This window comes from Aricia agestis, chromosome Z (assembly GCF_905147365.1).
Source record: "Aricia agestis chromosome Z, ilAriAges1.1, whole genome shotgun sequence".
NCBI lineage: Eukaryota > Metazoa > Arthropoda > Insecta > Lepidoptera > Lycaenidae > Aricia > Aricia agestis.
Genome location: NC_056428.1, coordinates 13355139 through 13382353, shown reverse-complemented (window position 1 = coordinate 13382353; position 27215 = coordinate 13355139). Strand labels below are relative to the sequence as shown.

Below are 27215 nucleotides of genomic sequence, written 5' to 3'. Positions count from 1 at the left end.
TTTGACTTTGACATATAGTTTTAGTTAATATGGTAACACCGAAATCTACAAGTCGAAATTCGAATGAATAATGGAATAATGGCTGCTATGTCTCCGTCTGAGGTTTGTATATTAATTTTGATAAAATATTATTTGTTTATTAAGATTACATGGTTTTACTGCTGTACAAAGTTCTTTTCTTTAGTTTATTATAATATTTGGCTAACTGCGAACATGAGGTCTACCTGCGACTGTTAGTTTTTCCTCCTATGTTTGTCAAAAGGTGTTGTGTTGATAAAATTGGGATAAAAGTAGTAGGTAGTTAATTACAATAATTATTGTTTCAGAGAAGATTACAGAAAGAATTGATGTCACTAATGAAAGAACCCCCACCGGGTGTAACAGTGGACGGTAATCAAGCAAGTAACAATCTAACACTGTAAGTACCTAAATTACTTTTGTTTTTCACTTCTTGATGACTATATAATTACTTACATTAGGTTAAATTTATGCAGATTGTTACTGCTGCATCAGTGATACACCTAAAGCAATTCCATTTCTGGATGATTTTAATTAGATTTATATATTAAATACCTTAATTAATTTATATACATGGTGTGTATCACATCATTGTTAGTTTGAATACAATTCAATACCTGGCTGTTTATTTTAAGTCTCTAATTGCCTGTGCTTGTCACCTGGGCTTTATTTATCCTTTCAAACAATTAGTGGGTATCGCAGACACAATAGATTTTCAATTTTTTTTTTTTTTATGAGATAAGGGGGCAAACGATCAAGCGGGTCACCTGATGGAAAGCAACTTCCGTCGCCCATGGACACTCGCAGCATCAGAAGAGCTGCAGGTGCGTTGCCGGCCTTTTAAGAGGGAATAGGGTAATAGGGGAGGGTAGGGATGGGAAGGGAATAGGGGAGGGTAGGTAAGGTAATAGGGTAGGGGATTGGGCCTCCGGTAAACTCACTCACTCGGCGAAACACAGCGCAAGCGCTGTTTCACGCCGGTTTTCTGTGAGAATGTGGTATTTCTCTGGTCGAGCCGGCCCATTCGTGCCGAAGCATGGCTCTACCACGTCATAATTGTTATGTGGCAGCCGACTGCCACTTGGGGGTTATAGCATGCCTTTTTTTAATCTTCATTGAGTCATTGAACAATCAAACAATAATTTTATTTTTATTTAAAAACATACAAATAAAAAAATTGGCTTCATAAATTTTTGCCACTAGGGCAAAAATAAATTGTTCTTCAGAATGACTAGTTTATTATAATTGTTTATTAATTTGATATGGGCATTGTACTTTGTGTTTTTGTTATAATGTTTTATTATTATTGCAGCATTAATTATGTTTTATCTTAATAGTTTCCAAAACATAGTAATTTATCCTTAGAGGTGATTGTTATGTTTGGTTTTATGACCTAGGTATTATGTTTCATATTTAAACTAGTACTTTCTGTGTAATACAAACAAATAAACAGAATGATTAACTGATAGTGAATGTGAACTAGCCGCAATTAAAATATTATATTTTCTTGTCTTTTTGGTACCTATGTTTCTAAAAGTAATAACATATTTATTATTCAACTAAGTAACACTGAGAATAATCTTATATCTTTAAATGAGCAATTCTTTTATATAAATATATAATTGGAATCTCGGAATCGGCTCCAACAATTTTTATAAAATTTAGTTTAAGGGGTTTCGGGGGCGATAAATCGATCTAGCTAGGAATTTTTAGAAAATATCATTTTATTGGTGTCTTATCGGATACCGAGCAAAGCTCGGTCAAACAGCTAGTTTTATAATAATATGTCCTCCTACTACAAGTAAGTACATAAGCCTGAAATCAGTTTTTCATTAAAAAATGTAAAGTAAAAAACATAATAAATAATAACATTATATTTTTATTATATGTGTTTTTTATCATACATTGTAAAAAATATTTTTTTTATTTTAAGCAAAGAACAGCTGTCCTTGTGGTATAATTTGATGGTCGACCATTATCATAAGTGACACACATAACTTAGCTGTGGGGAGGGGTGTCAAAATACGTCTTATCTACAAATGTATGTTAATTGCTTTGTTTCGGATTCTTCTATCATAATTTAGTTCAATGGAAGAATTGTGCATCTAATGAATCATCAGCACTATTTTATATTAGAATTAATAATAAAGACATACAAGAGTTTTAAGGCATAGTATTTAACCAATACCTTGTACCTAGTGCGTCATAAAGAAACCTTTAGGGAGTCCAATGACGCGACAAACGCGTCATATGAAAATTGTTGTAATTATGCTTTATTTACAACAATTTTCATATTTTAAAATATCACAGAAAACCGGCGTGAAACAGCGCTTGCGCTGTGTTTCGCCGAGTGAGTGAGTTTACCGGAGGCCCAATCCCCTATCCTATTCCCTTACCTACCCTCCCCTATTCCCTTCCCTTCCCATCCCTACCCTATTACCCTATTCCCTCTTAAAGGCCGGCAACGCACCTACACCTTCAAAATGCATAAATAATTTGTGACAATAATAATGTAACCAATTTTCTAAAATATTTACTACATGCAATAATACCTCATCAAGGTCAAGAACTAATAAACGGGGTTTTAGAATTTTTTCCTGCCCAAAAAAGGTCTATTAATATCATTAAATTTTTTTATAAAATGGAGAACACTTCTCTTGTACTATATTTAGACCTCTGTGGAGGGGTGGTCAGCTCCCTACTTTAGCCTATCACGAAATGGCGGCTAGACCTGGGATGCCAATGTAATGGAATTTTATTAAAAATAACAAACAAATTGAACAATATATTGGAAATACCGAAAGGGCATAAAAACGACTGACGACATTTGTCGACCTGTCAAATAAAAGTGGTTACAATTTTCATTAGACTGCCTCTCTCTTTTCATCTTGTTATAATTCCATAAACGATTTTCTTCTCTCTCGCACTCTTTGTTGTTATGTGTAAAAATCACTACTATAGTTTTTAAAAAGTTTTTGTTATTTTGTTTAATAAAGACACACTGATTTAAAACTTCTAAAAATCTTGCCTATGAGCAGAACTGTCTCAGGAGTCTTAAGACAATAATATTAGGTATAATATCTTGAGTAAGGACTCGCTCTGTTGCAATGAGCAAAGCAAATTTTTCCTTGTGCTAGCAACTATACAGACACCTAGTAATTAAATCTTTACAAAGTAACTTGAAGGAAGGTTGTTTTAATTAGCTGTAGAAAAAAGGTCACACATTAACATGTTGTTAGGGTTCTGTACCCGAAGGTTAAAAACGGGACCCTATTTAGTAAGACTTTGTTGTCTGTCTGTCCGTCTGTCCATCTGTCTGTCAGCAGGCTGTATCTCAAAAATCTCCTTTATTATATGTGTACTTTAATAATTAATAATAATATGAAAAAAAAATGAGGGGGGTTCCCATACAAAAAACATAATTTGTGGCTTACTTTTGCTCTATAACGGTACGGAACCCTTCGGGCGCGAGTCCTTTTTACATGTTTTTGTTTCCCATGGGAACTGACTGGAAAAAATGGTGGTCTTTTGAAATCTTGTGGTGTCCTGCACGCTTAGCATTGCCACGATAGAAAATATTTCATTTGATGGAAATAGTCGAGTGACTGACGTCTGACACCAATTGGCAAAAGAAATCTTTAACCCATCAAGCCCCATAAGCTCCCGGTGAGCGAGACACAATAGAATAGCAATAGATTTCCAAGAATCCACGATCGAAGGATTAATTTTGTCACGAAATTATGTCGTTATTTTTACTCTATTTTATTTTTACCGTGGCCACGGTGGTGAAGAGATTTACGAATTTCTAATTTTTATTCGCGCCTTAAAAAATTTAAGAGCAAAGTTTCATCGAAGTGTTACAGTCGGGGCAATTTAATAGGCCACATTTGACATCTGTCAGAATAATCTCCATAGTGAGGTAAGCTGCTTAAAAACATCGACCAAAACGAATAAATCGATACGGACTTGAAATAAAATATTTGAATTTTATATGTTATTTATAAAACCAAAAACGAATTCCTGTCCTATTATTACGTTTTCTTTTGTAAATTCAAGGAGCAAAATAAGACAAGTACATAATTTACTAGATAAATTGCATTTATTCACTTGAAATATCAAAACTGTTAAATTTTGTATTATCATTATTCATTTCACATGAATATGTGTTACTTTTCAGAACGTGGTTATGAATTTATGGGGATATATCGTTACAACTAATCAATGCATCTGATTCTACTTATTCGCTTTCGATTTTTAGAGTAACATCCCTAGAGTTTAAAAAGAAAAAAGGTCAGCTGACGTAACATTGTACCGACGTTCAGTTCTTTAAATCATAATTTGTTTTTTATGTTAAAAATTGTTTATCAGTGAAAATAAATAGTAAAAGAACTCGTATTGGTTATGTTTATAATAAATATGTAATCGTTATTAGAAAAAGTGAATAAATTGTGCAGTAATAACAAAGACAAAATATTTATTTTTTTATGGCGTCGTTACAAGGCTACCAGGCTCAATTTTGTTGAACTGTCAAATGTGGCCTATTAAATTGCCCCGACTATAAAAAAATATCATGTGTTAACATGTGGACAGTATTTTTGACGACCAAGGTGATGAAGAATAAAATATTTTATTATTTGACTGAATTATTATTTGACTGATAAATAATTGACTGATTATTTAAATTGTAAATGTTTTATTATTTGACTGATTATAAAAAAAAATATTTGATGAAATTTTGCTCTTAAAAATTTTAAGGCGCGAAAAAAAATTTGAAATTCGTAAATCTCTGGTATGAGACGCGATTCACAAAAAATAAAAATATTGTAGTGTAAAGACTATATCAAAGTATTTTTCAATTTTGACAGAAGGTGCGGAAATCATATAGGACAGCAGAAAAAAAATAAAATCTAAATATTTAAAAACATTAAAATCTCAGGAACTACTTGAATTGTAGGAATGAAATAAAGTACAAAATTTGTGTCTCTTAATGATCAATCTAATTAACTGGGTAGCAAGTTTACAAACCCTCGTAATTAATTTAAGTAAAATAATTTCGTTTTCAGGGAGTCAAAAAATGACTAATTTAAAAATTGATTTTCTCAAAAACTAATTAAAATGCGCACACTGGAGTTCCACTCTTGCATTTGAAATATAAGACGCCATCGACTTATTGCATTAACTTAGTCATGTCCGATTTTGGGGATTTCTAAAACACTGTGCGACGTACGGTGTAGGCCACAGTGTAATTATTATAGAGTAAACCAAATCAGCAGTGACAAAATAAATCGGAGACAAATTTTACGCGTTTTGTCGTGTAATTACATCGTTTTGTCACTTCAAGTTGTTTGAAATCCCGCTAATGTAAACATGCGTCCGAATCGAGCGGTCTAGTATCCTACAATGAACGTGATGTACTGTTCGTTATTTATATTGTGGCTACGTTGTAATCAGGCAGATTTTTCAGGCCAGCTGCAGCTGCATCACCAATGCTCGCTAAAGTCAGTGCCACTAACAAACCATGTGTGTCTACACTAATCTTTATCTCCATGCCGCGAGCATCTACACGAGTTCTCAACCTTTTATATCGTTTGGTAAATTTGCAAAAATTTTAATGCGAATAATAAAATATATAGTGTATTTTTTATAATTTGAACAAAAAGATATATAATAAATTACATAAAACAGCTCAAGCACTGGGTACGCAATGCCTACCGTGATGCTTAAAAAAGCTGAAATACGTAAATATTGACAATACAATGTGCTGTCTATAGGTACCTATAGGTATCCAATGATTTACAATTCATCACTAATCCTCACCTTCTACTTTTGGACGTTTATTTGATTCACATCATCAAAGTATTCCCCTGTTTCTAGCTCATATTTTTTATTCTCTAAAAATCATAAATAGGTAACCAAAGGTTGACATTCACTGATCATATTACGTTTACCTTGGAATCTATTTACTGCGATAATAATTAAACCTTCAAAACCATAAACACTGCTAAAAACCAAATGTATCTGCAGTAACTCAAGAAGGACAAATTTTTAATTATTTTTAAGTAAGAAAAAAGGCTTTTTATGATTTTGCCCATTTACAGTGCCAATGAACACGCCTAGCGTGCTACGTAATTTCATCCTGCAGTGCCGAGAGCACACCTAGCATAGTTTGCGTTTTTTATAGGCTGGCATCTCTGGGAACTAACTACTAGATTCTAGAAAATCGTGGTGGCATTGAATGTGTTTTGACATTATTCTTGTACCCAGATGCAAGTGTTGGGGCTATACTAATAGGGAATATTACGAAAAGTTTGCTAGCACATTCAGTAAATAGGTGAATTTCAACAAACTAGAGATCGCCCTATGGTCGAAATTCGACCTTAGTTTCAACAACATTAGGACTACTACCTAAATTTTGTAAAAAAAATATTAACTTTATCATATTTTTTTCAACTCTTGTCTCTGGGACTGATCTCAGACTGGCCGTGTAAGCATTGTCTAATAGTAGCTAAGATTCAATAAAAAAAACTATACTTACTTAATTCATTTTCAATTATTTGCCACCTTGTTGTCAACCATTGACTTTTATAAGTGGACTCGGCATAATGGTCTCTACCAAATCAAAATACTGTGGCCGGTCCGCCATTTTATGTTCCGGTTCTCCGAGGTACATAAACTGTCAAAGTGTCGTATTATAGGGATGTCGAAATTGAAAGAAAATATCGATATATCGATACATCGATATTTGAAAAAATATCAATATCGATATGATAATATTATCTTCATGATGTTATATTTGTTTTTTTTTTATTAAATAAGGGGGCAAACGAGAAAACGGGTCACCTGATGGAAAGCAACTTCCGTCGCCCATGGCGTCGCCCACGAGAACAGAGTTCTTAAAATAAAATTGAAATGTTGTACAATATTTGAGAATTAGATTAAAAAAAAATTATCATCGTTGTCTTTATTAAAATGAACTAGATGTGAAAAGAAAAATGAAGTAAAAACTATAAATTGCCCAATACATCCTCACATCTATTCATTTTTACTATCTTGCGCATTTGTAATTTCTTTGTATACGTCTTAAAGAAATGCCACTAGATCAGTGTTTCCCAACCTTTTTCAGCCACGGACCCCCAGGAAGTCAAGCACGGTTTTCACGGATCCGATATGATAAAACGATTCACCGATATGATAAAATTATCAACCGATATGATAAAGCAATCCACGGATGTGACAAAAAAAATATAATGTTTTTTTAAAATAAATTGAACATAAGTAAGAAATTCAACCTTAACAAATTTAACTCCAGAGCGTAAGGTTTGACATTAAAAAGTGTAAAATGTTCTCGTCGCACATGTAACAATAAGCTGACAGACACTTCAACTGAAAACAAAAATTACAATGTTGGCGTTGCGTTCTTTGACGCATTCAATTATTGAATGCGCCAATACGAAAGTTGAAAGAAAGAAGATGACGAAAATTGAAGATGAAAGTGCATCGTGTGGACTAATATATATCTAGCTAATCTACATCGTAATAAGAATAAGAAAAACAATCGCAATTAGTATAAAAATACTTCGTACTTTAATGTATTTTTATTTATTGAAGTACACGATTTTGATACATATTATACAGATCGAATTCCTATGCAAGGTATAGGTACAATAATAATTGTTAAATTACCTAGCGGCTAGCACGTGTTTACTGTTCACTTCGATTTTTTTAATGTATTGTTTAAAATTATCTACCTGATATTTGTGAGCACGTGTGACTCTTCACAAATTGTAATGAGAATTAAGATACGTAGAATATTACGCGATGGTTAGTAGGTAACTAAAAAGAGTGAAATTATTATTTTTAACAAAAAATTAAAACTGACATCCAAGGTAAAAACAATAATAACATCCTTATAATAATATGAACTATAAAGTATTAAATAATTTTTCCTATCTAATAGTCCCTTTTTCCGAATTCGGCTAAACCTCAACTATTTCTGTACTCAATCTTCATAATTTTGATGTCGGTGCCAGTTCCAAAAGTTTTAAAATATATTCTGTCCGAGAACTGAAGATTCAGCTATCTGGTACCGACTTCAAAATGATGAAGATTGAGTACAGAAATAGTAGAGTTTTAGCCGAATTCGGAAAAAGGCACTATTAGATAGGAAACATTTATTTAATACTTTTTAGTTCATATTATAAGGATGTTATTATTGTTTTTACCTTGGAAGTCGGTTTTAATTTTTTGTTAAAAATAATAATTACCTTGGGAGTCAGTTTTAATTTTTTGTTAATGCCAACAAGAAACGGTAAGTAAATACGTTAAACGTTACACAAATAAGTGTACTAATCTTTAAACCAGCAATTGTTGTATATATATAATTGGAATCTCGGAATCGGCTCCAACGATTTTCATGAAATTTAGTATATAGGGGGTTTCGGGGGCGAAAAATCGATCTAGCTAGTTTTTTTATCGGTTTTTTAACGAAAAATATGACTCTTCCTGATATCTATTGGCGAATAATAATACTATTTTGTTAGCAACTAATTGTTTTAACGACCAGCAGATGGCGTTATTAAGTAACACGAAGTCAATGAGTGTTTGCTATACCGAGAAAAGCTCGGTCATCCAGGTACTTATGAATTAATTGTGCAATGTGCATAAGTACAGTCAAAACTGTTTTGGTAGAAGGTGGCCCCGTTTCTCATCGGGTTAGTTGATAGTTCCCGAACCGGTGGTAGAGGCACCATAGCTGTTCTGACTTTCAAAACGAGTAGGTTTCTACCTACCTTAAATAAGAGTTATTGATTTGATTTTAAACAAATTCTTTATAACACCAAACCAACCCAAGAGACGTATTTATTACCTTTGAACCTTTTTACCCAAGAAATGGCTCGAATACGACATTACGATTTCGATGTAAATTATCGTCAATGTATAATGCTAAGTGGTCCCTTATTTTTCTGTTTGGGATTGTAGGCAGGTATAAACCTGATAAGTGATAAAAATAACAATATAGAATATGCACGAAACACGACAATGACATTGGTCCAAAACTTTGTTTACATTCGCTTGAAAAAACAAAAAATATAATATGACGAGGAAAGGTTTGCTTGCATCGAACTGGCTCAGAAAGTACTAGGCCGATTTTGGTGAATGATACAGAGGCAGTAGATGAAATAATGGAAGGAAGAATACAGGTTCCTTTTCATAGCAAGAAAATGAACGGTTCCTGTGAGATGCTCTACTTAGGCAGAGCCGCGGGCATACGACAGTTTTAAAGTCGAAAACGCTAGTAAATTCTGTTATACGCCAGATTTTTTCACATTTTGTGGTCATTTTCAATTTTTCGAGAAGGAGGAAGTTTGGAGGGGGTCACTCACTAGTTAGAGTCACTACACTAAAAATTATCGCTGTAAGATTTAAACTAGAAATTTCCTTTTATTATTTGGCAGTATTTTGAGATTTTTCAATTTGACCTTAGATTTGGGGGGGGTCATGGCCCCTGTGACCCCTCCCCCTCCCCTTCGTACCGCGCCTGGGTACAATAGGAATATTTAACCAATTACTAAAACGAAGTTAATGAGTACGAACAATTAGGATTATCCTAATGAGGGAGATTAGCATCTCTTTATTTACGGAGCTACGAGCATTCGAGTCTTCAAGATAAGCAATATGCATCTTTTTTCGCCTAATTACGAATAAGATTATGCTTAGCAATTGACGACATATTCTTAGCATTATAATAATTACTAGATGACGCCCGCAACGGACCAAAACTCGTTTATCGCGCGGGAACCGTACATTTTTTCCGGGACGAAAAGTATCCTATGTCCTTTCCCGGGGCTCAAAGTATCTCCATACCAAAAGAGTTCGAACCTTTTTGTATGGAGCGTGCTGCGTGGCATACCTAGTTAGTTTAAGGTACCATACATAAAAAGGGCATATTTGCGTTTACACCTAGGAAACACGTCAATCGACAGAGAAAATAATTACAAACAACAAAAACTCTTTGATAAAATGTCGTAAATGTTATACTTTTTTAAATATTTCAGTTTATCTACATATTAGTACGTGAACGAAAAACTTTGTATCCCTTTTGACGAAAAATGCGGAAACGTAGGTGAATAAAATTTCGCACAGTTATAGTTTATATAGTGAAGGAGTGCATCGAGCTAATATTATTGTGAAACTAGCTGTTGCCCGCGACTTCGTCCGCGTTGGTATAGTAGATCACGTCCCAAGTATTATTTATTGTACAAAAATATTCAGTGTTATTCAAAACAGCATTGACTTTCCTACGATTTTATTATATATAGATGTTCCGCGCGGCTTCGCTTGCATAATTTGGGAATTTTACGCGACCGTACATTTTTCTGCAAAAAAATAGCCTATGTCCCTTAATGTGGTCTATTCTTCATGTTTGCCAAATAACATAAAAATTGCAATGCAATAAAATAAGCAATTTCATATAATTTCCCCCGTTTTTTCCACATTTTCCTCTATTTCTTCGCTCCTATTAGTCGTAGAATAATAAAGTATAGCATATGGCCTTTCCCGATAAATAAGCTATCTAACACTGAAAGATTTTTTTAATCGAACCAGTATTTCCTGAGATTAGCGCGTTCAAATAAGCCCTTTCATGTAATTGCCCCCATTTTTTCCCACATTTTCCTCTATTTCTTCGTTTCTGTTAGTCTTAGCGTGATAAAATATAGCCTATAGCCTTCCTCGATCAATAGGCTATCTAACACTGAAAGAATTTTTCAAATCGGACCAGTAGTTCCGGAGATTAGCGGGGGGTTTGTTTTGGCGGGGGGCTGCGCCCCCCGCCAAAACAAACACAAAGTTAGAGAAGTTAGAACACACAGAGGGAGCCGAGCGAGCGAAGCGAGCGTGCTGCGGCAGCAGCCGGCGACCGTCATAAAACAAAAGATAAATCCAGAATTTTTTGCTTATTCTCTCAGTGCTTACCAAAATTTAATGAAGGCCACTCATTGCAGCATTGTTTTATTTTGCAATCATGGTCACCCTATAACTTACATAGGACTACGATGCGGCTAAACGTGGGCCGCCTTATTGAAGAACGTATCGCAATTACAATCCGGCTAAACGTCGACACGCCGCTTTACAAAACAGCGCCGTTTTTTAAAACGGCTAGCCGTAATGTAATACGGCTAAATATACAATGTGCCTGCGACATATACATGTCCATTGTATTATTTTTCTTTAAATATCATATTATATTCAATAAGTGTATAATAAATGCTTTCATACAAAGCAATTATTTTGTTTTTTATTCAAATCTACAACTTTTTTGCTAGCCCTACGGACATAAGCCCAAAAGTCATAAAAAATAACTACTTGGGACCAATTGCCAGATGAAAAAAATGTTAAAAAGTTCATATCTGGTGATTGGGCCCACTGGGCCCAAAGACCTTGGTTGAGACGGAACACCAGAGTACTCGATCGGATGGCAGTTCATAGGTTTCTGATCAGAAATTTCGGACAATTTGCGGCCGGCCTTAATCGTCGATTCTATATAGAAGCGATTAAGAAAACGTCTTGACTAGGGGCTCTGGTAATCTATACTAATATTATAAATGTGAAAGTATATCTGTCTGTCTGTCTGCCTGTCTCGCTTTCACGCCAAAACTACCGAATCGATTGTAATGAAGTTTTGTATACAGATAGTCTAAAGCCTGAGAAAGGATACTAGGCTATTAGATATAGGCTACTTTTTTACTGGAAAGGGGTTGTAGGGGGGGGGGGATGCGTAAATTTTTTTCAAATTAAGTTAGTTCCAAAATTCATAATAGATGGCGCCGTGCGTCTCCTACATCGCGGTGACGCTTGCCCAGACTTCTTTCTATAAGAGGTGGTATCATCTTACATTCGAGTTTCGATTTTTTTTCGATTGTTATTACTTTTTTACGTTATAAAATAACTCAGTAAGTACTTTATCTATGCAGTGACCAGACATAACCTTAAAAGTTAAACCTATCAATGTTATAAATAGTTTATGGGTCAAGTTGTGTAATTATGGGCCTAAATAAGCTTTAAAATTTGGCATAAAATATAAAGTTTAATTTAAAAAAATGAAATATTATGTACACACTGCACAGCTGTTTTGATTTAAGAGGTACCAGGGTTTTTTTATAAAAGCTTTTGACACCAATTTTGTTAACATCGCGCGCTAAACTGAAGTCCACGCGGACGAAGTCGCGGGCAACAGCTAGTTTGGCATAAGTAGGCGAAATATATTCTTGTCGGATTTCTGAAATCTGAGGCTTTTGGCTCGAGTTTGACTATTCGCTGGAGCTTTTGACTGGCTAGTCAATTCATTCAAACAACATCGCTGTGATTTTGTATTATAATTTTTTTTTGGTGTCCTTTGGGTCCTTTTTATTTGTAAAAAAAAACTAGAAAAGGGCGTATTTTTAAGAATTTATTGTCTGTTCCAGATGGATAGTTCACATGGAAGGTGTGCCGGGGACTCTTTATGAGGGTGAAAAATTCGTGCTGCAGTTTAAATTCACACACAAATATCCCTTCGACTCACCAGAGGTAAGTAACGTGGCCTTACAGATAACCGCTGCAAAAACCGTAGGGCCATGACTGCCGTTCCACTATCATGGTAGTCTCCTGAGCACCACTCAGTACACTTAGCATAACCATAATAACATTGTCGGCTATGGCCTGAGAGTCCGGGTGCCATCGCAGTTTTCATACAAACGTAATACCAAGATAATTTCCCATACGAGAATATTTACCACACTTGAGTTATTATTCAGCTTAAGATAGTAATTACTTAGGTTCCTGTACAAAGATTCACTGCAAAATATTTACATAAGTACCAAAAATATAAACGATTACAATATTTACATACTAAATTGTAACCTAGATAATTACTATCTTAAGCTGAATAACAACTCAAATATGGTAAATATTCTCGTATGGGAAATGATCCGGGTATTACGTTTGTATGAGAACTGCGATGGCACCCGGACTCTTAAGCTGCGCGTCCACCGGGTCGGAATCGGAGCGCACTGTGCGGACGGAGCGTCGTCAATCGTCATTTATAATTTGTCAGGCGCAGGAATGACGTTCCAGTTCAGCAGCACGCAGTACCATAAAAATCAATACAAAGCAACAAATCCGCTGCGTATGAATAAGGGTTACCCTGATCAAAATGTAAGGACCAAATATAATGATGATGCATCTGCTATCATGAAATGATAGACAATGTGGCTAATTCTATAAGGAAATCAGTCAGTATTTTTAATGTGGTAGTAATTGCTAATGCTCGGGCCAGACTAACGAGAAATGCCATTAATCATTGCGATAAATGAAAATGCTAAATTATAACATATTGTTATAGCATTATTGCGTTATAGCGTTATTAATGGCATATAAATGCGATATAGTTCAAGCAAATTAGCTGAAAATTTGGCAAAATTAAAGTACGACTTGTATCTATCAGGATATGTAGGTTATAGAGTAAAGTTAAATTTTTTCTACTCTGACATATTCGCGGGCGCGGGGAGGGTGACGCACACCCCGGAAGGGGGGGGGGGGTAAGAGTAGAAAAAAATAACTTTTTCTATAACCTACATATTATCCTGATAGATAAAAGTTGTACTTTAATTTTGCCAAATTTTCCATACTTACATTTGAATTTAATTGTCTTGAACTAATAATGGTACTTATAACATGTTTTAGCATTATCGCAATAATAATTATTAATGGCGTGACTTTCGCGTCACACAATACATTTAACAACGGATCTGTCGGATTTAGATATTAGTGTTTTAATCTCTCACATACAAATTAAGCCCCAAATTGACTCATGAGATTTGTTTTATTGATTTTGTCTATCGTGTGGTATCTTTGTTCTAAAAGTACTATGTATTAGTGCTTAATGTCATTAGAATATAGACCTAGGTATAAAAGTTGATACCTAAAAAGCTGATTTTACAAAATCTACCATAAAAGACTACTATAAAAACTAATAGTTACTGCCAATAACATGATACCGTCTGATCCCGATCTACCAATGACAAGCCGTCTGATCCCTGGACCCTGATCCACCAATAGCGTGTCCCCGCTCCCCCCGCTCACTCCTCGCCCCACCAAAGGGACCCAATAGCTTTGTCCACACTGTGCCTTTTTCGGTTCGTCAAGGGCATGCGTTATACTGGCCCAGGCGCGGTCCGAAGGGGGGGTCACAGGGGATATGACCCCCCTCAAAATCTCAGGTCAAATTGAAAAATCTCAAAATCTTGCCAAATAATAAAAGGAAATTTTTGCCATTATATTTTTAGTATAGTGAGTGACCCCCTCCAAAATTTTAGGCTGCGACCGCGCCTGTATAGCGCAGTCAACAGCGAACGTGAGGCATGCCCGCGACGCATGCCCTCTGACTGTATCCAAAACTTCAAAAATGACAATATTGGCGTTGCGTTCCTTGACGCATTCAATTATTTAATGCGCCAATATGAAAGTTGATGACGAAAATTGAAGATGAAAGTGGACAATGTGGACATAGCTAAAAGAGAACACTGCGTAATGCGCATTCCTGTTCCAGTTTTGCTAAGCGATCTTAAAGGTAGAGAGCAACCGCCGCACTCGAGAGACTGATGATGATGAATGACTCAGAGATGATGAATGATGAATTTTGATTACACATCAATTTAATGAGGAGTTTGACAGCTAATGTTAAAATCTACATTAATTATTAATTACAATTAACTAATCAATATTCGTCTCTGAGTGCGGCAGTCAGAGCCTATAAAATAACTCTGAATTAAACCATAGCTGATTTCGCAATTTGATTGTAAACAGCGATTACGTAAATGATAATAATATTATGAGCTAACTCTACACGTTTAACGGGCTCTTACGAAATGTCGTCACGTACCACAGTGCTTACGGTATTATGAGCTCTATTTGTAAAGTAATTAGTACTATTTTACAAAACACGTAATCGTGGAAGGACAGGTGCACTTAACAGAATATCATGTATGCTGATTGCTGTTATAGTGTAAGAGATGGTGTCCAAAATAATACGTAATACGTATCATTTTGGTCATAGCTCTACTTAAGAGTTTGAATTAAATATTAATATTATATTTTTATTATATAAATTCAAATTATTTTTCAATTCAAAGGGTAAAAACGGGACTCTATTACTAAGACTTCGATGTCTGTCCGTCTGTCTGTCTCCAGGCTGTAACTTAAGAACGGTAATAGCTAGAGAACTGAAATTTTCACAGATTTTGTATATCTGTTGCCGCTGTAACAACAAATACTAAAAACAAAATAAAATAAATATTTAAGGGGGAGCCCACACAACAAACGTGATTTTATTGGCCTTTTTTGCTGTATATCAATAATGGCAACAGGTAGGTACTTGAATTTTCCACAAAATCCTTAGTTATATGTGTGCTTTAATATTTATTAACTAGCTGTTGCCCGCGACTTCGTCCGCGTTAGCATAGTAGATCACATCCCAAGTATTATTTATTGTACAAAAATTTTCAATGTACAGAATTGACTTTCCTACGATTTTATTATATTATATAGATATTCCGTGCGGCTTTGCTTGCGTTATTTAGGAATTTCACGCAACCGTACATTTTTCCGCAAAAAATAGCCTTTGTGCCTTCACGTGGTCTATTCTTCATGTTTGTCAAATAACATAAAAATTGCTCCAGTAGTTCTTAAGATAATAAGCAATTTCCCTCTGTTTTTTCCACATTTTCCCCTATTTCTTTGCTCTTATTAGTCTGAGCGTGATAAAATATAGCCTATAACCTTCCTCGATAAATATGCTATCTAACACTGAAATAATTTTTCAAATCGGACCAGTAGTTCCTGAGATTAGCGCGTTCAAATAAGCCCTTTCATATAATTTCCCACGTTTTTTCCACATCTTCTTCTATTTCTTAGCTCCTATTAGTCTTAGCGAAATAAAATATAGCTTATAGCCTTTCTCAATAAATGGGCTATCTAACACTGAAAGAATTTTTCAAATCGGACCAGGAGTTCTTGAGATTAGCGCGTTCAAATAAGCCCTTTCATTTACATTCCCCCGTTTTTTCCACATTTTCCTCTATTTATTCGCTGCTATTAGTCTTAGCGTAATAAAATATAGCCTATAGCCTTCCTCAATCAATGGGCTATCTAACACTGAAAGAATTTTTCAAATCGGGCCAGTAGTTCCTGAGATTAGCGCGTTCAAATAAGCCCTTTCATATAATTACTCCCGTTTTTTTCACATTTTCCTCTATTTCTTCGCTCCTATTAGTCTTAGCGTGATAAAATATAGCCTATAGCCTTCCTCGATCAATGGGCTATCCAACAGTAAAAGAATTTTCAAATCGGACCAGTAATTCCTGAGATTAGCGCGTTCAAATAAGCCCTTTCATATAATTTCTCCCGTTTTTTCCACATTTTCCTCTATTTCTTCGCTCCTATTAGTCTACGCATGATATAATATAGCCTATAGCCTTCCTCGATCAATGGGCTATCCAACAGTAAAAGATTTTTTCAAATCGGACTAGTAGTTCCTAAGATTAGCGCGTTGAAACAAACAAACAAACAAACTCTGCAGAATTATAATATTAGTATAGAAAATTAAATATAAAAATTAGACCAAAAATTGTGCCCCTCCCATAAAAAAAAGTCAATTTTTGGTCTAATTTTGCTCTATAATGGTAAGGAACCCTTCGTGCGCGAGTCCGACTCGTACTTGGCCGATTATTTTTTACTTATTGTCACAAGGATTTGTGACAAAATATATATAATAAACAAATTAAAGCAAATTGAAATCATCTCCTGGTCTAAAAAAGTTAACATTGTTTTCGTACGGTTCTTGAATACGTAACACCGCTGTGCAGTGTGACTGGTGACTGGTAATTTGAATAAACAGATGATTGTTATTTGTACACACTACACACCTATGTACTTATGTTGATATTAATTCCACTGAATAAATTAATTTTCTATTCTTTTTTTTTTATTTAATGAGTATTTTCGATTTAGGCCATAAATCGAAAGAAAAAAGAATTATATATGCCGTATGATATATTTTGTAGTAGAGATACTGTCACAACTAACAACACGTAATCTCGGAGTCCGGAGAATATTAAAATAGGGCTTCCATGTTAACACGCAAATGTCATTCTAAAACCTTCAGTAAATATTCGAGATCTCGATACTTTAGTTCAGGGGTCACCAAATGGCGAACCGCGGTCCGCGTTGGCACCGCCGACACATTGTGTACGGACTACGGACCAAGCATCTTCGAAGATGAACTTCGTTAAAATAAATTTCGCTCTAGGCTTACTGATAAACAAATCCAGGATTTAATATTAATAGATTGCACCATTTTCACACCAAACAAGCAACGAAAATCATCACTTTTCTCATTGATAAGTAAGAAATAAAATATTTTATTTTTACAAAATGTGTGGACCGTCATTATTTCATTTCCTAAAATGGTACCCCGAGCGAAACTAATTGGTGACCCCCTGCTTTAGGGGGTTATCCATTCTCGAGCAAAACCACCGGCTTGCCAAAGAATTCGCGAGGTAAAGGGCTAAACCGCCAATGAAGCGCTCCTGATGTTGCAAGTGTCCATGGGCGACAGTAGTTGCTTCCATTAGGTGACAGCCTTTGTTTATATTTAAAAAAATTGGAGAACTTAAAAGGCTGCGCACTTCACCGGCGGTATCCTCGCTGGCTTTATGTGCATGCTTGAAATTTCATTTCAAACCTCACGCTATTTGTGGACAATCCCAAATCCTAAGACAAAACTGATTCCAGGTAACATTCGTCGGCAACAACATCCCGGTGCACCCGCACGTGTACTCCAACGGCCACATCTGCCTCTCCATACTCACGGACGACTGGTCGCCCGCGCTCTCCGTACAGTCGGTCTGCCTCTCCATCGTGTCCATGCTCAGTAGCTGTAAAGAGAAGGTACGACATCGTAACACGTTTACAACATGCGATATCTGACGGACGACTGGTCGCCCGCGCTCTCCATATGGTCGGTCTGCCTCTCCATCGTGTCCATGCTCAGTAGCTGTAAAGAGAAGGTACGACATCGACATCGTAACACGTTTACAACATGCGATATCTGACGGACGACTGGTAACCCGCGCTCTCCGTACAGTCGGTCTGCCTCTCCATCGTGTCCATGCTCAGTAGCTGTAAAGAGAAGGTACGACATCAACATCGTAACACGTTTACAACATGCGATATCTGACGGACGACTGGTCGCCCGCGCTCATCGTACAGTCGGTCTGCCTCTCCATCGTGTCCATGCTCAGTAGCTGTAAAGAAGGTACGAAATCGATATCGTGACACGTTCACATCACGCGATATCTGCCCCTCCAACTTTCACTTCACCTCCTAAACACTGTGTACAACAAAGCAAGGCATCAATGTGGCATATCACATGTATGTATGAGTGTCGCTGCTGCAGCAACGCATCGAAGCGTTGTAGTTTTGCTTGTAAGATGTCATAATAATTTTATATTCATATCTATATTATTTGTATAGTCAGTCTACTGTTTTAGGAATTATGACTCGTTTATCAGTCTATCGGCATTTTCGAACTGAATAAACGTATGATGAATTTGTTAGTTTCATAATATTAATTATTATTATTTTATTGTCATTAATTAAATTGCACTTATATTTCAGAAACGGCCGCCGGATAACTCGTTTTATGTGAAAACCTGCAACAAAAATCCTAAGAAAACGAAATGGTGGTACCATGGTAAGTTGTACACATCTGATTTAAATTAAGGCCGGTATAAATAGTCAGTACTCAAGATGCATCTCGGTCTCAAGACATGGTTCAGGCTCTGTGATTGGTTGGCTGTCAAAATTTGGACCAATCACAGATCCGAACCGCGTCTTGAGACCGGCTCGCATCTTAAGTACTGACTATTTATACCGACCTAAAATAATATAAAAGCAACAAGAAAACATCAGCTATATCATTTTTTTTTAATAGAACGATAATGGAAATAAAGTAAAAGTCAGGACATATTTTTTTGATCTCCTTTATGTCCTGCGATCTGTCTTTATCACATTAAGCTGGATTTTATGTGTTTCATTCTTGGTGGGTATGGACCATATCCAGTGATATGTCCATTTCGGTGCTAGCTCTGTTTATATTAACATGTCTTGAGGGGCTCGTCTTTTGAACCTTTTGAATGTAGCATTAGGCTCTTTGCTCATTAGGTTTTTAGACAGGAGGTTGGGATGATTTTGCATTCTTTTGGAGTATTTCTATATATCTAATAGTTTCTACTTTCAGGTCCTTGTGGAGGTGAGTGTTTGAGATGTACCAGGGGGCATGAGTTATCATTCGCAGGGTTTTTGACTGGAACCTCTGCAGGATGGCAATGTTCGATGGTGATGCTGTACCCCACAGCTGTATGCCGTAGGTCCAGTATTATAAGAAGTTTATTTTCAAGACGAAGTTGTGACTTTTTGCCCATTAACCATTGAAGTTTTAGCAGTTGGAGGTCGAATGCCTTTCTTTTTGTTTGGATGTGCTTTTTCCACGTCAGTCTACGGTCTAGATATACGCCCAGGTATCGAACTTCATCGGATTGTGGGATTTTGATTTCATTTAGCTCATCTTCGGGACATATTTCGTGTCGTAGGCTCAATGTAACATCAACCAGCGAGATAGTTCGTCTAATTTTTTTTTTAAGTTTGGCAGAAGCTCCAGCAACTGTACCGTCTGTTGCTACAATTGCGGTGTCGTCGGCGTATGTTCCAGTCGAGATGTGTTCTCTGTGTGGTAAGTCTGATGTGTAAAGCAGAGAGAGTGTTGGACCCATCACCTAGAGGTACACCTGCTTCTATTTTATCTAAATTGGAGAAGCCATCGCCATGTTTTACATAGAAGTGTCTTCCACTAAGATATGATTTTATAAAAAGATACTAATTGATGGGTAAATTCTTTTTGATTTTAAATAGCAGTCCATCGTGCCATCGACTCTATCAAAGGCCTGAGAGATGTCTAGAAATGCGGCAGAGCACCACTTCTTTTCTTCAAATGTGTTGTTAATTTTACCACTTTTTTGTTCAAAAGACAATGTCAAGTCATATATTCGTTATGTCATTATGTATGTGAGATATGCCTGCAGGCATCTTCGAAGTGGCAACGCGTTGCTACCGTAAACTTCCAATCTAGTTACGTTAGTAATATAGAATATCATTGGTTTAGTCTCAATAAAAATGTTTACTTCTAAGAAGTGTTGTGATAAGCCATTGGCATTCCAGAGGGCTATTTTAAGTTTGTTGAATTTTTAACCCCCGACAAAAAAGAGCGGTGTTATAAGTTTGACGTGTCTGTCTGTCTGTGGCATCGTAGCATCCAAACGGGTGGCCGTAGATGTTTGATTTCCCATAACATAGTTTAAGGGTCAGTTTTTAGCGAACCAAATGGAGACAATCAGTGACATGGCGATACAAAATACGCTGTTGGCGGCTATGAATAATAAAAACTGAGGAAAAGTAACTCATTCAAAAAACATGTTCCACAATACTTGTCAAAAAAGTGTACCTTAGGTACACATTTCAATACATTTGCAATATTTAGGTGACCTTGAGCGGTACTGGGCTGACGTTACATGACAGATCAAAAGGAACCAAATTTAAAACGGTAATAGCACAATTGTCTACTCTGGTAATAGTATGGGAGTTGCGATTCCTTTGTTTTTATTATACGTAGGTTGGCGGTCCCCCGACACACCGTGACAACAATTATGGACTAAAATATCACTTTACACTTATGAATTATTTAAACTTAAAGTCAGTAAAATATATTATGTTATTACTTTTTAAAGTTGTATGGCGGGGTTTTTTTTTTAAATTTCTTAATTTAATTATTAATTGTAGTCACTACGTTGGTTAAACGGTTTGTCATGAGTCATGACACACATCTGATTCATAATTTCTTTTAGCATTTGGAGAAGGTGCGTCATTTCGCCAAACAGGCTTGGGGCGTTGTCATTGTTTGCACTGTTTATATCCATTGTAGGTGATTTTAGGGTATCCGCGTAGGTTAACTCTCCTTTGATATTCCAGAGATTTTTTTCTTGTTGTGGGGCTCCCTGGCCTTTTCGGGAGCAGAGTTGGTTGCATTTATCGGTTGATATCTGTCTCTGATAGGTGGGTACTTTTGTTTTTACAACTCCTTGAAGACAACACAACCTTTATAGTCGGCCGGATGATTTCCGTCGCACAGGACGCATCTGACAGAGTCTGAGCGTTCTTTTCGATGACAGTTTGCTGATAAGTGGTTTCCGGCACACTTAATACATTTAGGGGTACGATGGCAGTAAGATTTGGTGTGTCCGTAATGTTGGCAGTTTGCACATTGTGGTATATTTCTCACTGGTCTTGGTGGTTCGAATTTTATGCGGTAGTTTAAAAGGTTATTTATTTCATAAACTTTTTGTTGTTGTTTTTTGGTTTCAATTCTACTATGAACATGTGTAGAGGCTTTTTGGTTGTCCTTTGTTTAATGTTCCATACATTGACTGCATCATGTCCTAATTCTTTTAGCGCTATTTGAATGTCTTCGATGTCTGTGGAAGGATGTATGTTTTTCAGAACTAATAGGACATATTAACATACTTTTTTTAATATCAAGACGTATTAACATAGTTTCTTTTTCTTTTCAGATGATTCAGTTTAACCTCACATCGCGGCTGTAAGAGCACGGACGATGAAATCTAATTGTGATAAGTGTTATATTGATACAATATGTTAACGTATATGTTATGTATATAGTGCGCTCCGGATGGTGAAACATGTTTTTTTAATGGAGAGCTGGATTCAAGTCATTTGCTCCATGGAAATGTCAGTGTTGCCCTCTGCAATGTTAAAATCAGTGTTCTCAGTTCAACGCATGCTTCACACTACATTGCCTAGAAGTGTATTTTTGTGTACTATATCTTTTATGTTTGCGGCTGAATGGGAAAAAGAAAAAAATGAAATCCTAAGTATTTAGTCTAAGGTAAGAAATTGGGAAACAAAAATAGTAATTCTTTAAATCGTAGATATGATGGATCGAAGGCCTTAATTTATGTGTGAGATTAGTATTAAATTGGTATTTAATTTTCGCCAATTTTATATTCGATTGAAATAGAACTTTGTAAAGTTATTTTTTTTTTCTTTTACAAAATATATATTTTATATAGACATACATATTACCATTTACAGAATGTTCCTGTCTTTTTAAATGTTAATTAGAGGGAGTTTTCTCGAATGAATGACTTAATATTTTAGATATGACAACACTACACATAGCCAATTATCTGAATGGCAGTTTGCAAAATTTTACACGTGCAATTATAAATTGTTCTAATATCTAAAAGTGTTTAACCTGATAGCTGTTACAAATTTATAATCACTTTGTACATTTACATGTAAAAAACAATAAGTTTCACTTAATCTTGATTTTTCTTTGTATGTCACTAAATTATTTTTGCTATCATATTTATATTATTAATTATTATTATTATAAGACAGTTAATAGCTAGTTATTTCATTCACATACAAAATGTTATATGTTGGTGTTACCACAACAAATAAATAACATCGAAAGACAATGTATTATTTAAACTTATGAACTGATGATTTTTAATTGAGCATTTAGTTAACCAATAAATAAATTCACCAATGAATTAAATTAGAGCACAGTCCCTTGAATTGTATGCATATTAAAGTTTTTGACGGTATATGGCAACACAGTCAATTTAGGTAATTTTTGCAATTGTCAATAATTATTTGCTCGAAGTATGCAAATCATTATATTATATATTCATTAGAAATAAATGTACATAATAATCTTAAGACCGTCAAGAACTTTAAATACTTTTTAATATGGCATTTCTATGTTGGCTTATGATCGACAGTCACAAACATGTAGATTGTAGACTGTAGAGCAGAGGTCACCAAATGGCAGAATCCGGTCCGTGACCGGACCGCCGACCCCTTGTATGCGGACCAACCTTTTAATGTCAATAGCTTGAACCAATATTTTACTCCAGACTTCAGAAAGATTAGCTACAAAAATGGTCACTTTTCTGATTAATATACGTACTTAAATAAATATGTTTGTAATTTCCGTAATTACCTATGTACTTTGATAAATTTCTTTTCATAAAATGTGTGGACCGCAAAGGTCATTTCATTTCTTGAAATGGACCCCGAGTGAAACAAAACCTTTATTAATTAAATTATTTTTGAAGCTACTTGGGACAAGTGTGTTTTTTTCTGGACATCGTTAAAATTTCCCCACAGCATCCGGACCCCACTTAAAATTACTTGCCGAACCCTGGTGTAGAGGAATATTGATTGCCTGTGACGACGTCCAGCCATACTTTAAACAGCTATCCCAATTATTATGGTTATCCATCATTGGCCAACATAAAGAGAGGTTATAAGGGGAAGTGCTACAAATTATTTGTTTGTTAGTTTTGAATACAGTATTGATCTCACGAATCATAAATAGCTAACGTCAGCATATGTAAAACCTATGGAAAATTAATATATTGTTGTATGATGGTAATAAAAAGGTTCAACAGAAATAATTTTTTTATTGAATGTTTATCAAATAGTGTAGTACCTCCATCATAGGTATCACAGACAATAGATTTTCAATTGTTATGCGGCAGCCGGCTGCCGCTTGAGGATTGATGGGATAACTTGTACAATTGGCAATTTGTTTCACAGAATTTGAATGCAGTAGATCAGAGATTTTCTGAAATTATAATTGATAAATAATAATAAAAAACTACTTTAATATAAGAAGTTTATGGCCAATTTGGCCTTGGCTGTTGAAAATTGAAACAAAAGTAAAAACATAATAGAGTTTATAAATTTTATTTCTATTTATATAACAATGTATTTACAATAAATAAATTATTTATACATCTCCATAATTAGAAAAAGCTAATAATCATCCAAATCAAAACAATTATACATAATATTGTACTTGTCAATTTTATAGGTACCAAATTATACAATAGATACACAATACACCTTGTCATTGAAAAATGAAATAAGTACTGTTTGGAACTAGCAACTACAATCTACAACATACATCTCCAACATAATATTATATTTAATAGAATGTTGCTAAGTGCTAACTATGTCTTAATTGTCCAAAGCTATGTGAAAAAAAGTGCTGTATGTTCTTGAATATAATTTATTAAACAGTATTTACTCTATATTAAAAAAATACAGAATATAGTAATAATAATTATTTATTATTACCATATTTTGTAGTTTACATGTAGCAGAATATAATTATTAGGGAGACCCTCCCTAATAAATAATAATAATTTGTGGTAAAACTAATCAAAATCATGTATCATATTATATTTACTATGCCTGCTACTCAATTTATTACATCCCATATCAAAATTCCTTGTCATTGAGATCATCAATTAATATGAAATGTAATTAAACATAATATACTTTTAACAGTTCATTTATTGCTTATTACTTCCAATTTAGAAGAATAAAATATGAGCAGTTCAACTAATTGCTTAATGGTTGCTAGAGTTTTTAGAACTTTTAAAGAGAGTATGGACCACTGCTGCTGAAACTTAATCAAGTAATAGAATGCCTACTTAGAGAATTAATTGACTTTGCTATCTTAACACTAGTTCTACTCCTCTTAAAGAAATATGAAATCATACTTAAACTCTAAAAAAAATAATGAAGACAAACCTTATTTTCAAAGTTAAATGTTGTTAGGATGTGACCCTCTGCAAGTAATTAACTTCTTATCAAATCCGATATTGACTATCAAACTTATTTTAAATAACTTATAAATAAATAATATAAAAATCAAACCAACCCAATAAAAAGCACCAACACCGAAATGCAATCCAGTAAATAATGTCTCAAAATTTTCAGGGTGATAGCTGCAACAGGACCGTTACCTGTGGATCTAAATTTAGACACTGGATTTCATCACATGGCAAGAATTATGACTTTTACAAAGAAACCACAAGTCAATTATTATTATTTTGGCACAGATGACAACATCTTTGGCATCTTACTCAAGTAATAGTCATGGTCGTACCTCGCTACCAAGAGTCCATCTGACACTTTTACATTAGTACCCGGAGAGTAATTTATACTTTCCCCTTTTGCAGTCGTCATTTTGCCATCTACGGCATTGATGATTGCATTCCCGGCACACAAGTCCCATTTCTTGATGGCCGTAGAGTGGAAGTATACGTCAAATTCTCCATTGATGACACTCATAACTTTGTACCCAGCTCCGGCTGCTTGAGACACATTGGTCTTTGGACCAAAGGCTTCTTTTGCAATATCTGACACTTTGCCAGCGTGGGATCGGGATATAACAACTCTGGGATGATCTTTGTTGTCTACTCTCTGAAAGACAAAAATAATACATTATTTTAACCAAGTTCATGACAAAGCCTTGAGAGTTTAGAAACAATTTTCTTTATCATTTATAGCTGTCAACACTGTTTCAACTTAATTTAAACAAAACTTTCTTAACTCAGTCAAATCAATATGCTTTCTGCTTGTATTAAAAGTAAAACTTCAATTGGAGGCATTATACTAGGCTTGATTTACATTTAGAATTTAGATCAAGATTAATTTAAATAAAGTAGATAACGAAAGATAAACGATAGAAGCCACATAAGTTTTGTTGCAATTCAACAGATCAATAACATTACATTTGGAGCAACAACTTGGTGTAGCTAAACAATACTTACATGTTGTACAGCCTTCGGAATGTTGTTAGACGTGGCTTTGGTGGCCCAGCCCCAGTAAGTGCGTGGGGTGAAAGGGTAATGTATCACTCCTACAATAGGAACACTGTTGATGGCAACACACACCATGGTTGTCACATACTTGTATAATTTTTCTGAAATAAAATTGTATTTTAGACTTGTTACAATACTGTACTGGGTTATTTTCGCCTTTTATGATTTACTAATTGACCCATCAATCGTTCAATAGTGAGTAAAAAAAAGCCAGCTGCCACATAACAATTGATAATCTATTGTCTGCGACACCCACAATGGAGGTGTTAAAATGTTCTGTAAAATACAAATAATTTGAAACATTTAACTTAACAAAGAACATTATGTGCTCGGGCTATTTAAATATGCAGATTGAATGAAAATATAATGATATTTTTTTTTACTATTAAATTATCAAATTGTCTTGTTTACATTAAACACTACTGAACCTATTTTTAAAAAGGTTAGCACGGTACACAATCATACAAAGTAGGAAAGCCGTATAAATCTTGTCACAAACTTTGAATTCTTTTTGCTAATTTTGTTACCAGTATACTCTTGAGTGGCATCCAAAGGATCTATCCATATTGTCACATCTTTTGCATACACATGCTCATCATTGAGATAGTCAATAGTTCCATCATCAGTCTGAAGGGCATCCACATCAATAGGCTTTTGCTGGGTGCAAGTACTATCAGTAGTGTGCTCTTCAGATATAATATTTATTTTGGGAAATGTATTCTTAAGGCTATAATACATGACACAGTGGGACGCGTAGTCTGCATCAGTGACGGGGTTGTTCGCGCCTTCCTCCGTTTTTCCTTTACTCTGTACGTTGAGATTTTCAGTGTTTCCCACTACTTTGTGACCCCCCTGCTCCGCTACGTATATTGCAGCTTTGAGTAACGACTTTATGTTAACAAGATCCGATTTGTCGGATGGAAATGATGAGCCCCCCGATCGCCAATATATTATGAGAAACATTATAAAACCTAACGTAAAGCAGGCGAATTTGTTTATCCTCAGTGTACCGCCGAAGTTCATTGTGAAGTTTTTGTTGCTTTCTGGTTTTAATATACGTTAATTACACCTTCAGCATTAAAAAATTTAGGTACATTGCAATTACGCGGACTTAGAAACTGCTTAGCGTAGGTTTTATATTTTATTTCGTACGAATTAGAATATTATTAACACTTCGTGGAGCCATGTAAATTAGCATTTAGCTAGTTGTTAGTTATATGAATTAAAACATTTAATTTTATCAGTATTTTTAAGTTTACGGTTTTGGGACGTAATCACAGATTAGGATTATATTTTAATTGTTTAAACGTCACTTGTTATTGTCAACATGACTGATGAGTGATG

General features: G+C 35.0%; 2 protein-coding genes across 5 annotated transcripts; one reads left to right on the top strand and one right to left on the bottom strand.

The window, feature by feature from the left end:
* The first annotated feature begins 16 nt into the window (after positions 1–16).
* Positions 17–22114, top strand: LOC121738601 (ubiquitin-conjugating enzyme E2 W). Its single transcript, XM_042130768.1, has 6 exons — positions 17–102; positions 327–418; positions 12483–12585; positions 17848–18003; positions 18733–18808; positions 21738–22114. Exons 1-6 carry the CDS (start codon positions 64–66, stop codon positions 21749–21751), a joined length of 480 nt encoding a protein of 159 aa, XP_041986702.1. The 5' UTR covers positions 17–63; the 3' UTR covers positions 21752–22114.
* LOC121738597 (putative inositol monophosphatase 3) lies at positions 19757–27141 on the bottom strand. Of its 4 annotated transcripts, XM_042130760.1 has the most exons (6): positions 26399–27141; positions 25821–25972; positions 24926–25470; positions 24672–24833; positions 21246–21247; positions 19757–19768 (listed from the first exon to the last, which is right to left on the bottom strand). In XM_042130760.1, exons 1-3 carry the CDS (start codon positions 26892–26894, stop codon positions 25093–25095), a joined length of 1026 nt encoding a protein of 341 aa, XP_041986694.1. In that variant the 5' UTR covers positions 26895–27141; the 3' UTR covers positions 19757–19768; positions 21246–21247; positions 24672–24833; positions 24926–25092. The 4 variants fall into 4 exon arrangements, with proteins under 4 accessions (XP_041986694.1, XP_041986695.1, XP_041986696.1 ...); XM_042130761.1 differs by lacking the exons at positions 19757–19768; positions 21246–21247 and adding an exon at positions 23733–23821 and having other exon boundaries at positions 24796–24833; XM_042130762.1 differs by lacking the exons at positions 19757–19768; positions 21246–21247; positions 24672–24833 and adding an exon at positions 23735–23821.
* Between the last annotated feature and the right edge of the window lie 74 nt (positions 27142–27215).